The 13192-nt window shown below is 50.8% G+C and overlaps 2 protein-coding genes across 13 annotated transcripts in view; one reads left to right on the forward strand and one right to left on the reverse strand.

The window, feature by feature from the left end:
• The first annotated feature begins 6 nt into the window (after positions 1-6).
• Tmem200b (transmembrane protein 200B) lies at positions 7-2077 on the forward strand. Its single transcript, XM_028759650.1, has one exon. The coding sequence runs from the start codon at positions 96-98 to the stop codon at positions 753-755; it is 660 nt and encodes a 219-aa protein (XP_028615483.1). The 5' UTR covers positions 7-95; the 3' UTR covers positions 756-2077.
• The window catches only part of Epb41 (erythrocyte membrane protein band 4.1), a 156919-nt gene continuing 145265 nt past the window's right edge, over positions 1539-13192 (reverse strand). For all 12 annotated transcript variants that reach the window (XM_028759647.1, XM_028759648.1, XM_028759638.1 and 9 more), the window contains 4 exons: positions 7815-7916; positions 6591-6671; positions 4628-4732; positions 1539-4017 (listed from right to left, as the gene is read on the reverse strand). In XM_028759647.1, coding sequence (XP_028615480.1) covers positions 4634-4732; positions 6591-6671; positions 7815-7916 — 282 coding nt within the window. In that variant the 3' untranslated portion in view covers positions 1539-4017; positions 4628-4633. The remainder of the gene's footprint in view (positions 4018-4627; positions 4733-6590; positions 6672-7814; positions 7917-13192) is intronic.

The following is a 13192-nucleotide window of genomic DNA, read 5'->3' on the forward strand; positions in this document are numbered from 1 at the left end:
CCCCGCCAGAGCCGCTGCGGGTGCGGGCGCGGCTGCGGCTGCGCTCGCCGTCGGGGGCGTTCGCGGCGCTGGGCGCGCTCGTGGTGCTGGTGGGCATGGGCATCGCCGTGGCGGGCTACTGGCCCGGCCGCGCCTCCCACGCCCACGGCCCGAGGACCGGCCGCGCGCACGGGCCGCACGAGCGCCTGCGGCTGCTGGGGCCGGTAATCATGGGCGTCGGCCTGTTCGTGTTCATCTGTGCCAACACGTTGCTCTACGAGAACCGCGACCTGGAGACCCGGCGTCTCCGCCGGGGCGTGCTGAGGGCGCAGGCGCTGCGGCCGCCCGACGGCCCTGGCTGGGACGCGCTGCTGCCCAGTCCCGCGCATGGGTCCCCGGGCGCCGTCGCGGAACCTGAGACTTGGGACCTGACCCCAAGGAGGGGTCCCTCCCCCGTCCCGTCAGTGCGCAGCTTGCGGTCTGAACCTGCCAACCCTCGCTCGGGGCTACCTGCCCTGCTCCACAGCTACCCGTTGAAGGGCCCGGGGCTGCCACCACCCTGGGGTCCTCGGACTCAGACTGGACATGTAATCATCACGGTGCAGCCCTCTGGTTCCTGCATCGAGCACTCCAAGTCTCTGGACCTGGGCCTGGGGGAGCTTCTCCTGGGGGCCCCAGCAGCACGGGACTGTGCCCATCGAAGCTGGCCACGGCTGGACCGACTCAGTTTGGGGGGCTATGCCAAATTAGGAGGAGATTTGGGGGCCCGGGTCTGAGGTGCAAGGTATAACCTGCTGTGAGGCTACCAATGTGGACCATGGGACCGGGACACAAGAAGTCCAGTGCCCAATTCCAGTCACCTCCAAGGCTAGGATGGATGATGTTGTGGTAGCAGCAGCCGCTAAGGCTCCTGATCTGCATGTAAGGCAGTACCAGCTGCACCAAACGAGCTCCAGGGGCATGTGTTAATGTGGACACCAGCATGATTCAGCCTCAGGAATTTCTTTAGCCCATGTGGCCTTAGCCCACGACCGGCACCTGAAGGGCTGCAGGGTAGGCCAAGAGCATTCTGAGATGCACGGGGTACCTTGGCAAACAACAGTGGTGGGTTGGGATCTCCCAGGTTGGGACAGGCGCCCTCTAAGATGGCAGTCTAAGATGGTGGAAATGGGACCACCGGGGGAAGGTAACGAGGTGGAATGAGACCCTCTGCAGCTGTCTGGGGCAGTGACTACACCTCTAACTGCCACCGCCTCAGGTCCGTTCTTCCTTCTGCCAAGTGGGCTGTGTCCCGGCAGGGCTAACTACTGCCAGAGCCCTGACCTGGGACCAGACTGCGACCCTGGAAGCAGGCCTCATGTCTGGCCTGTGCCGAGAAAGCCTCCCCCAGCTGGCAGAGGCACCCTCCAGTTCTCAGCACTTCCTTTCCACTGCATCCTGGCCAGTGTGGGTAGCTTACTGTACACGGCTGCGGCTTCCCTTTCCGTCTCCCTTCCCAGGTTTAATTTCCCCACGCTTTTGTTAGAAGAAAACTTTAAAAGTAGATCAATCCTCACAGGTTTTTTTTTTTTTAAGTTTATTGAAAAATGCCATACAAGAAGCAAGACCAAACACTTACCTAAACACTACAGCCACATCTGTCACTACAAAAGGAGCAGACAGCAGGCCCAGTTACTGCCTATCTCACCTAAGGGGTTTTCGGTTGGACTCTGCCCGCATAGTTCCTATTTTGTCAAATGTAAACAACTACTTGATATGATTCATAATTTTTAAAAAATTTACAAAGCTCCTTCATTTTTGTCATGAAAATAATATATCTGAGAGAGATTTGTAAAAACAAGCAGCCTGGGGCTGATATTTCCCATGAGCACTGGGGGTGCTGGCCAGGCTGTGGCTCCAGCTCCATTTCTCAAAATGGGTCAGGGCCCCCAGACCCCAGAACACACTGTTGGCCTGGGGAAGGGCCCCCAGAGTCAGCCTCCTTGGGGCCTCGGCTTAGGAATATAGGGCTTGCTTTGTGGGTGGGTGGCAGAGATCTCATGTGGTTTGAAGGAAATCTACTTCTGAAGTAAAAATAAAACTGCAGTTGGGATTGTTACTGTGGTGTGCCTGAGTCACTTTGGGAAAAGTCCTGCCAAGTCTCTGACCCTGGAGATGGGACTCCCCTCCTCCCTCACTCCTTCTACCTGGACAGAGCCTGTTCTTCACACACACAACTGCAGAAAGAAAGAAAATCCAAACAATTACCATATCCCAGGATCTGTGGCCAGAGCTAGCAAAGGAGGGGGAGGAGGCTGGAGGGACATCAGAATTCTGGTCCAATTTCCAGACAGAGGCAGCAGCAGAGGGGCAGAGTTCAGGTACCCAGGTCTGAGGGCCTGATGAGGCACAGTGCCCACTGGGCAGGCTCCTCCTGTTCATTCTTTTCAAAGCTGGGTGGTAGTAAGAGTGCATGCTAATCCATCCTCTGCAGCCCAACCTTCTCCGGCTCAGTCCCAGTCTGCAATTTACTTCTGAGGACAGAACCCAAGCCTGCCCTCTCCCACCTGGGCTCCCCTTCCTCCCTTTCCTTAAAGCAAGCTGCCATTGGTAACAGTCTCATGAGAGTTAAAAGAAAACTGCACACTCAAAACCAGTTCAAAGTTGCTGAATTTGTACAGTGTTCAGCCTGGAGGCCAGAGGCTGCTGTGGCTTCCTACTTTGCTCTTGCCCCCGGCCACTGCTGCCCGTGACCCGCTGTCAAGCCTCATGAAGTTCATTCCAGCCTAGAATTAGGATTCTGCTAATCTTCCAGGCAGATGTTTGTAGGAAGTTAGCAGGAGGATTACAGAGGCCCTGTTGGGGGGGCAGGGGGGAGAAGGTCCCCAAATTCTCACTACCAACTGGGGACATCAGGCTCCCTTTTCAAAACTAACATTAAAAAAAGGAAAAAGGAAACTAAATCCAAAACCCACCACAAAATCAAGCTCTCAAAACCTGACAGACTTCTCAGGCAGCAAGTGGGGATGAGCAGAAATGGCTCACATCCACCCTGACCAGGGATGGCCACCAGGAGATGGGAAACACCCCAGCTCCCAGAGGGCGTCCTCAGGCCTGTCACAGAAAGGTCCGAGAATGCACCCTCTTCCCTGAGCCATGCCCCTTACCATGCCAGGTGGGAGGGGGCCTAGGCCGAGGCTGGAAGCGGCCTTAACAGGATCCGCTGAGGTAAAGGTGCCTCCCCCTGGGCAAAGCAACCTCCCCGAACAACAAGACCTGATTTTTAAAACCTCATTAACTTTTCTTCCCCTAAACTACAACTAAAAATGTTCCATTGGCACTTTTAGCCAAAAGTGCCTAATTTTTCCATGAGTTCTGGTCTCCTGAGATTGGAGCCAGGAATACACGAGGAAGCGGCTCTTTCCAACGAGGGACAGGGCAGCTGGGGAGGCGAGGGCCACAGATGCACTCACATGTTCACAGTATCAGCTCTGTGAAAAGCAACTGATTTCTTTGACTTAAGCTCCAAACAGATGGGGGTGACATCACATGCTCAGAGGAGGGCTCTGCCTCAGACACCCTGGAGTGGGAGGTCATGTTTCTGGGTTCTGTAACCAGGGCGTTTGCCCTGCCCGACATTCACTGGTGTATGACATTTTTGTGTCATCCAGGGGACAGGAAGCTGGGGAGGGGTAGGAGGTCCCACTGAGCTGGCTCTGGCCTCTTAACAGCTGGCAGAGCCTCTGGAGGGTCCTGGAGAAGTCTGTGGATTCTTTCAGGGTCTGCGTTGAAAATGAGTAGGAGAGACCTGGTTGAGAGGTTACCAACCACCCCATAAAAAAATCAAAGTGTCTTAAAAGTTGACAGTTTCTGTATCACAATATAGAGAGCATCCGTGGCATCTAGAGGAGTCTCAGTATAAATTCTGAATAGAAAATGAAGTTGGTTTTCTGTGGTGTGGAACAGTCTTCAGAGTCTGAAGTCTGCTGCAGACTGGCTTCTTTATCACATGCTGGCTTCTCTGGGATGGGGACAGGTGGGGACGGGGCAGGACAGTCCCTAGGGTGAAGAAAAAGCACGTGTTTGAACCTCACAAAGGAGTAAGCTTCTAGCCTCACCAGGAGGCTCTCCTGGCTGTGACACAGGAGGTTGTACTGGCTACCTAGCCCAGCGTTCCCTTGTGGCAAGCATTTATCCTGCATCCCAGCTCTCTGGCCTGGCCCCCAGAGCACCACATTTCCCAACCCCCGCGCATTCTTCCAGAAGCCTGGCTCTTCCCCCCTCAGCCCTATTCTCCAGACTACTTGGTGCTGGCCTGCAGTTTCTAGAGTTGCCAAGGACAGAATAACAAGTCAGAGGTAACAGGGGACTCCAGAGGTGAGGACAGGTCAGACTCACCCACGTTTAGGTGCCTACTCCTCAGTGCTGCTAGCAACACCAAGGCAGAAGGACACACACGACCCGGCTAGCAACACCAAGGCACACTAACACACACCACCTGGCTGCTCTGGTTGGAGCCACACAGTTAACAATAGCCTATGCCTTTGCTTTAGTGAGTTCCGGTATACATATCTCTTGGGAGCAGGAGCTCCCCAAAGTGTCCAGAGTTCCTTAGAACTCTCTCTGGCTGAGATGATGACACTCCCCATCCCTGAAGGAACACCCCTACCTGAGCTCACTCCTCAGAGATCTCGGTCTCCTGGTGGACTACCACCTTGGTCACTGACATGTCTGGGTGCTGTTCCTTGGCCTCCTTGATGGCTTGTACGAGGACCTGTGGCAAGAGGCAGAGCGTCAGGCAATAAGGAATGTGGTTGATGAAGGGAGCCCGGGGCAGCACACAGCACAGCCCAAGGGGATCAGTGCCTTGTCCTAGCCTATCCTGCAGACCCAGGCCACAGAGGCAGGGAAGGGCAGAGGTTTTCTTCAGAAAAAAAAAAAAAAAAAAGAGGGCAACCTTAGGAGGGAGAAGTTCTGTTTACATATGAAATCTAAAGCACAAACGGTTTAACACAGGAATGGGGTTGTCTGGTCAGGAAGGCAAGGAAGCACAGGTTTTAAAAAGGAAGAGGTGTCTTTGGCACCAGTGGAAGGAAGGCAGGAAGACACAGGCAGGCTGACCTATGGTGTTCTAGGCACTGGCGAGTTCATTTACATAATCTTCCCGACAGAGGGAGTCAGGGTTATGCTGTGTTCCACTCTATAAACAAGGAAGCTGCACGCAACACAGATACCAAGTTGTTTTTTAGCTAGGAGGACAGCCAGGCTTTTAAATCCAAGTCTCTTCTTTGCTATATAGTCTGTTAGTTAGGTTCCAGGGTGCCAGTCCCTGGAGGAGCTACAGAGCACAGAGGGACAGCCACAGTAGGAGGTGACACCACTATCCAAGTAGCCTGTTAGAGCTGTCTGATGGTTCATAAGAACAATCTCCTCCAGGACTAGAGGGAGACAAGGTCTGGTATCTAGATTTCCACAAAGCCCGCTGTCTCTGCTCCCCCTGCTCTTCTTCTCGACCAGCTGCCACACTCCAGGCCCAGCTCAAACCCTCTTCCTGGAGGCCCCGCCTCCTTCTAGGAAAGCCAGAGCCTTCGTTTCCTAGAAGAGACAAGGGGCTCGAGCTGTCTCTGAGCCATCAAGTATCATTACGCTGACTCTGACCCATGCTGATAGTTATGTGACAAAACAAAGTCGCTGCTCAGAGGTGCTCAAAAGTGCATCGAGAGATCAGGGGCAGAGGTAGGGTTCAGGCCTGTCTGCTATCAATACCTTCTCCCCCACAGCTCTTGCTGTGAGAGCACAGACAACACACAGTGGGGCTCAAACCACAGGTTGTGGGAAAGTAAGAAGGACCCACTGAGCTCAGCACAGGCCACAAGGCCCAACTTGGGCTTCCAGCCTTGCTTCTGGGACCCTGAGCCTAGTGTCCACAGCAGTGAGTTAGCTCAGCTCTCCAGACTCCTGTCCTCAGGTACGTCAGCAGAGGCCAGCAGCTGCTCTGACAGGCCTACCTCCTCCACAGCCTCTCCCATCCCCTCTGCAGCTTCACTGTTCTAACAGCACCCAGCAGAGAACTGGGAACATTAATTCTGACCTTATTATTTTCTAATTGCTTGTAACACATAATTAGCACCTAATTAACATAAAAACATAGAATTTTAGCACCCAGAAGGGCCCAGGAATTATCTGGATCAAGCCACTCTTTTAGAGAGAAGACTATCAGATGTAAAGTGATCTACCCAAGGTCACACAGCAAGTTGGTGACAGATCCAGGACATAGAATGAGTTCTCCGTCTCTGGGTGTCTTACCCTCCTCCTGCTCTCTTCCCCTGCAATTGGCTCAGCTACTGCAGCACTCAGCAGCAGGGGACAGCACTCCCCTTTGCCTTCGTGCTACCATCACCCCTGCACAACAAACACACACACACACACACACACACACACACCGTTATTTGAGACAGGGTCTCTCTCACTATGTAGCTCAGGCTGGCTGTGGAGAACTTCCTGCCTCAGTTACCATGCCAGTCTGCCCCACTAAGAGCCCGGCTCCCCTAGGCTTCCATATTTTGAGTTCCTTTGTTTTCCCTCTCAAGAGCTAAGGAGGCTGTGCCCACAAGGCCCCGCCACATTCCCACCTGATCATGGTCGATATCAGCATCTCCTGTGATCACAATTCTCTTCTCGATCCGGGTCTCAGAAATCCCACCTTTTACAGTCTGTAACCAAAGGAAAACACCCAGTGAGAGCCAGGCACAGCAGGAAGGAAAAGCAAGACAGCCCAGATGGTTCTAAAAGCTCCTGTCCAAACTGTTTTGTTTGTTTGTTATTTGAGAATGTAGCCCAGGCTGAGCACCACAGTGCTGGCACTGCCCACGACAGCCTTTTCCCACGTCTCAGCACAGGGTATGACCTGCCAAAAGGAGCTTCCCGCTCCATGACCTTGGGCCACTAGACTCTTATTGTACAAGAACAAAAGGACACAATTTGTTATTTACTTGCTTTCTTCTTTTTCACAAAACTACAGACACCCAGCAAGGAACAGAGCTGCCATGTGCTCTTCTAGTTGGACCTGACTGCTCAGGATGGGAGCAGAGCTTCAGACAGGGACTCCTATGTATGACAAAGCCTGGCCAAATTTGTTTTCTTTTTTTTTTTTTCTAAACTTCTTACCTATAATGGATTGCAGGCCAGGTGTGGTGGTACACACTATAATTCCAGTACTTCCTAGCCTGAGGTAGTTCATGAGTTCCAGGTCAGCCTGGGCTACAGTGAGATGTCTCAGGGGGAGGGGAGATATTTCCTCTAGTGCTACAGCAAAACTGGGCTGCCTGATTGTTTAAGGATAATTCCAAGTTTTGGCATTTTGTCCCCATGGTTTCCTGTAAAGCAGTCCGATGATTTCAGCATTTCAGCTCCAAACTACACTTCCCATGGCCTCAGGACAAAACATAAAATGATTCATCTGATCACAGATCTGGTTTCTAGCTCTGAAAGTATGATTCTATCATATCAACAATCCCTGTCCTTAAATTGTGTGTGTGCGTGTGTGTGTATGTGACTGCATGTTGGGGATGGAACCCACAGCCGCCCCACAGCCTGTATGTGGTAGGTATGTGCTCTGCCACTGAACTATACCTCCATCTTAAGCTGAATTTAGACTTCCTCCACAGCAAGCTGGACAGAGGTGTAATGAAAATGACTCTTTGTGGCTTTCCCAGGTGTATTCTGGGGAAGGCATCTTTCTACCTGGGACACTTTGAATAACAATGCAATGGGGTCGAAGCTGAGAGCCTCTGCATACATAGGTCCCCCTCCTATGGTACAGCCCCAAGCTCAGCAGGCCACTGGAAGCTCGTTACCTTGGTAATCTGTGTCGTGGTTGTACTACTTGTGGTCTCGGATGTGATGGTCTGAGCTGTCAGCAAGACTCCAGGGTCTAAGTCCCCATTGCTGTCCTCAGTCTGCAAAAGAAAGGACAAGTCATCAGGCCCCTCAGGAGGCCTTGGGCTCAAACCCCCAGGTTCAAAATAGCTCTTCAGCTGCATTCTGCTTCAAAATCTAATCCCCTTACAGTGCCTCTCACTTGATAAGCAGAACCAATCTCCTGGGAACCAGACTGTGTCTTAAAAAGTGGGAAAAACAGAGCTAGAGATGGCTTAGTGGCTAAGAGCACTGGCTGCTCTTCCAGAGGACCTAGGTTTGATAGGATCTTCCTTCTTAGCACCTACATGACAGCTCGTAACCATCTGTAACTCCAATTCCAATGTCCTATGACAGCCAGAGCTACATAGTGAGACCCTGTCTCGAAACAAACAAGCAAGTCAGGTATGCAGCACACACATTGGATTCAGAACTTGGGAGGCAGAGGCAGGCAGATTTCTGAGTCTGAGGCTAGTATGGTCTATGAACTCGAGGATAGCCAGGGCTACAGAGTGCCCTGCTCCCCAACAATGTTGATGAGTACCAGTTCCCAGCACCAGGTCACTAACTGGCATGGGTCTGAAAGAGGCAGGAGTGTGGCAGCTTCAAGGGTGACTCCAGCCTGCTGCAGTTCACAAAGGGCCTTTGAAGCACTAGCATCCCCCCAGTTAGAAAACTGGGACTGGAAACTATGGAGGGGTCATTGTGTTCTCATCAGACCTCAAGGCAGGAGAGATACGAGCTCTGGGTAAGTGAGCTAGGCCACAGTGTGAAATGGGAGTCTCACACTTGTCAGTGAGGGAACAGTTCACCTCCAACTGAGCCAGGGACTGACCATATGAGGCAGAGAGTGTCCACCCATGAGAAAGCAGGGTACATGCGCGGTAGGCTTTAGAGACTCTGACTGTAAGGGCTCCTCCTTGTTGGGAGGGACGTAAGTATTTTAAATGCCAGGCTTCAAAACATAGGATCCATCAAGGGCTAAGGCTGCTAGTTATGATTAGCTAAGAAACGACATTAGCAGGAAGCTAAAGGGATGGTGGCAGGCTAGGGACAACTGTTATCAGCAGGCACGTGGGCAGTAGAGCCAAGCAGACCTCCATGGCCAAGACAGAAGGAAACCGGAGGAAGACGGAGGTTACCTAAGGTATGTGCTTGCTAGTTAGTGGACCGGAAACACAGGGCCATGGACACTACCTCTATAGAGGGCACCACAGAGAATGGACACTATTTCCATGACGGGCACCGTACCAGACAACAGTAAATCACCCCCTCCTCCTCTTTATGTAAGCCCCCAGAATAAGCAGTGTTATCAACTTCATTTTTAAAAACTTGGTCCTACTATGCTGCTCAGGCTAGCCTTGACTCCCCAGGCTCATGTAAGTCTCCTGCCTCAGATCCTGAATAGTTGAGGCCACAGGTGTGGAACACTGTGACTGGCTTTATTTCACTTATGAGCAGGGTCACACATTTCATCTGGACAAACGAATCTCTGAGGTGCTAGGGAGGAGTGAAGACTCAGAAGGGGCAGACCCTTGGTGGAGCCGGGTTCCCGCCCTTCATACCAGTGCAGTGTTGGCTGGCCCACTGGTATTTTCTTCTGCTGAGACCATTAATCTATGGAAGATTCAGACCCAACATATACGCTTTACAGTCCTACTATGTGTCAAGCACACCATGTGACTGCTGCTTCACATCTGAGGTACCTGAGGTAGAGACTGTTTGATTCTCTGTGTAGTTAGGAACACTGGGCTTCAGGGAGGTTGATTTGTCCAAGGTTCTATAGCTCATCGGTGTTCAAAGGACACAGAATGGGCGAGAAATTTGTTTGAAGACTAGGATTTGAATTTCCCTTCAGTTAGCACCCAGCTACGACAACTACTCACTGTCCAGGCTCCAAGTAGTTCATGCTGGCTTCAAACTACCTACGTAGCCATGGCTGGACTTAAACTCATGATCCTTAATTTTCTGTTTCCTCACTTCTCTCTCTAGGTCTCAAGTAGCTCAGGTTGGCCTCAAGTTCTCTTTGTAGCTGAGGCTGGCCTTGAAACCTCCCCATCATCCTCCTGCCTCTGCTTCCCACGTGCTAGGATTTTAGGCACGCTCCACCACGCCCACCAGTTTTCATTTATAGAAGCTGGCACTGTAGCATGCTCTGCCGAATCACAGCACTGTGAAGACCAGAAGAAATCACAGAGGTGGAAGTGCTTCGTAAGAGTATAACTCAGCAAGCAGTGGTGGCGCAGGCCTTTAATCCCAGCACTCAGGAGGTAGAGGCAGGCGGGTCTCTGTGAGTTCGAGGCAAGCTTGTTCTATATAGTGAGTTCCAGGACAGCCAACAAAAGGCTATTAAATATCTTGCCAAGGAGGCTGACCCTGAGCACAGAGCTGAGCCTGTGACTGTTTTCACTTGCTGCCCACCCTGCACTCTGTTCTGTCTGTTTCTGGAGGAGGAAGATGGAGGCCCTGTCATGGCTGCCCACTTCCATCTATCCACTCCTCCCTCACCAGTTTCCTTTCCTTCACCCTCTCACCAAGACTTCCTTAAAGGCGCCATAGCGCTGACAGTCCCCTGTAGGCATCCACTTGTCCTGTAAGCCAGGCATTTCATTCTTAGGTGTTTATTCAAGTAAAACATCTACAGAGACATGCACGTGAATTCACGTCAGTTCTAGTCACATTTGTCCAACTCTGGATACACCCCAGCTGTCCATCAGAAAGTGAAATGAAAAAGATTGTGGCCTTGAGGCCTGAGAGACGACTCAGCAGGTAAAGCACTTGTCATGTAAGCTTGAGAAACAGTTCCTGCTCCCAGAACCCAGGAAGTGCTGAGTGGGTGTGAAGCCCACTTGTAAGAAAATAATAAATGGTAACATCACTAAGCTGGTGTTTTGCCCAGGACTGAAATCCAAACACTCAGGAGGCTGATCACAGTCTGCAGTACTTGGGAAGCATAGTATGTGTGTGAAGCCAGAGCGGGCGGGATAGACGGAGACAGTATACATTTCTGGCCTCCTGCCTCCACCTCTCAACAAGATGCCTATCTTATAAGGTTCTGAGGGCGGAACTCAGGCTTCACGCAGGCTGGGCAAGCCCATTATTGATCAAGCCCCGATACCTTGCATTTAAAAAAAAAAAATCTTGATAGGGACTCAGTTGCCTAGGTTGGCCTTGAACTCACAATCCTAAGACCTCAAGAGTAGCTGGGTTATAGGTCTGCACCACCGAGCTTGGCCCCACTACATTTTTAATGTATATGCTACAAAGTTTTCCAACTTCAGCTTGGAGCTTAAGTGGTGTGCAGTGAGCCTCTCTCCCATTTCTGAGGAGGCTCAGTTCCAGTCTTGTTTGTTTTCGAGACAGGGTTTCTCTGTGTAGCCCTGGCTGTTCTGGAACGCCCTCTGTAGATCAGGCTGGCCTCAAACTCAGAAAGCCCCCTGTCTCTGTCTCCCAAGCACTGGGGTTAAGGGTGTGCACAACCACTGCCCAACCTTCAGGTCCAGTCTCATTCTTGAGGGTCACACTTCTTTTACCTGATTTTTTTTTCTTTTTTTTTTGTTTTGGTTATACTAGGTTCCAGCTGGTCTTGAGTTAATGGTCCTCCTGCCTCAGTTTCCCAAGTGCTAAGACCAGAGGTGAGCCACATATATCACTCACACTTTTTCTTTTCATTCATTGAGTGTTTATGTCTGTGGTGTAGCAGTATGTGTGTAAATATGTGCACATGTGCACGCAGGTGAGCAAACAGGTGTGTGTGCACATGTGAATGCAGGCGAGTGAACAGGTGTGTGTGCATGCAGAGACCAGAGGTTAGCAAAGGCTGTCTGCCTCAACTGTTCTCCATCTTCGGTATTTATTTGTTGTTTGTTTTCAAGACAGGGTCTTACTATATAGCCTTGGTTGGCCTGGAGCTCACTATATAGACCAGGCTGGCCTCAAATTCATAGAGATCCACCTGCCTCCGCCTCCCAAGTGTTGGGATTAAAGGTGTGCACCACCATGCCTGGCTTCTAGCTTATTTTTGAAATGGGATCATTCACTGAACCTGGAGCTCACTAATTTATATAGTTTGTCTGGACAATGAGCTCCAGGGATCGTCCTGTCCCCTCTCTCCTGACCCTTGCCACCAGCACTGAGGTCACAGGCGCTTGCCCCACGCCTGGCATTTTCCATGGGTGCTGGGGATCTGAACTCAGGTACTTCCATAGCAAGCACTTTACCAACCAAGCCATCTCCTCAGCCCTTTGCTTTTAATTAACTATCAGGGAGAACGCATTGCTTCTCAAGGCCACATCACACGTAGCTCTTACATACATGCACTCCTCCTTTCTGCCCATGAACAAAAGATAACATGATTCCCAAGTTTGGTGTAGGCATATTGTTTTCTGAACTGCATAAAGTTTACCCTTGTGTTATTCAAATCCTGATTTCTCTGCCCTCATACCTTGTTTCAATTTGGATACAGCATTGTAATGCTTACACCAAGACTTCTCCTGTCTCTAGTTTGCATAAACAATTCTTACTATTTATTCTCTGCTTGTCAATCAATGCTGATTATCCAATGGCTGGGCAGAATACAGAATAGGTTGTGAACTTCCACCAGCAGTGGGGAGGGGAGTTCAGATCGGAGCCAGGAAGAGACAGTGTGAGAAGACACCATGGGAAGAAACTTCTGAAGCAGAGAGAGCTAGGCCAATATTAAACTGCAGGTATCACGGGATGGGGCTAGGAGGCAGCCAGATTAGCAGGAGAGGTTAAGGGAATCATTTAACTACCCAGCTACTGAGGTGCAACTTGAAATAAATCACAGTTTCTCTGTGTGGTTATTGGGGTCTGACTAGCAAGGGTGAAGAAATAATAGCTGCTGGATTAACTCACTCTATGCATACATATTAAAACAATCCATTTTACAGGATTAACTCACTCTAGGCATTCACATTAAAACAATCCATTTTACAGTCTGGCCATCCTGCTCACTCACACATCTACCGTGTAGACTGGTCCCCAGCAGAAGCCACACAGAAGTTCCTCAATAGGATGCTCCATTACTGATTTAACCAACGCCCCACTGAAGGCCGTTTAGGCTGCTTCCATGGCAGTGACAATTTGAAGCACGCATTCCTTTTCATATGTAAGTCATTCTTTTCCGCATCCCCAGGCTAATACCACGTACAATCATGACACTTTTTCTTTGCTTCTTCTTCAGTCACCTCCACTGCCAAGGCCTACTTGATAGCTTTTCTCTGTCTCTCTTGACTAACAGGTCTTTCCCTTCACTTCCTAAGGCTATACTAACTTCTGTTCTTATGATCATCTC

Source organism: Grammomys surdaster, unplaced genomic scaffold, assembly GCF_004785775.1.
Source record: "Grammomys surdaster isolate TR1022 unplaced genomic scaffold, NIH_TR_1.0 126313, whole genome shotgun sequence".
Lineage (NCBI taxonomy): Eukaryota > Metazoa > Chordata > Mammalia > Rodentia > Muridae > Grammomys > Grammomys surdaster.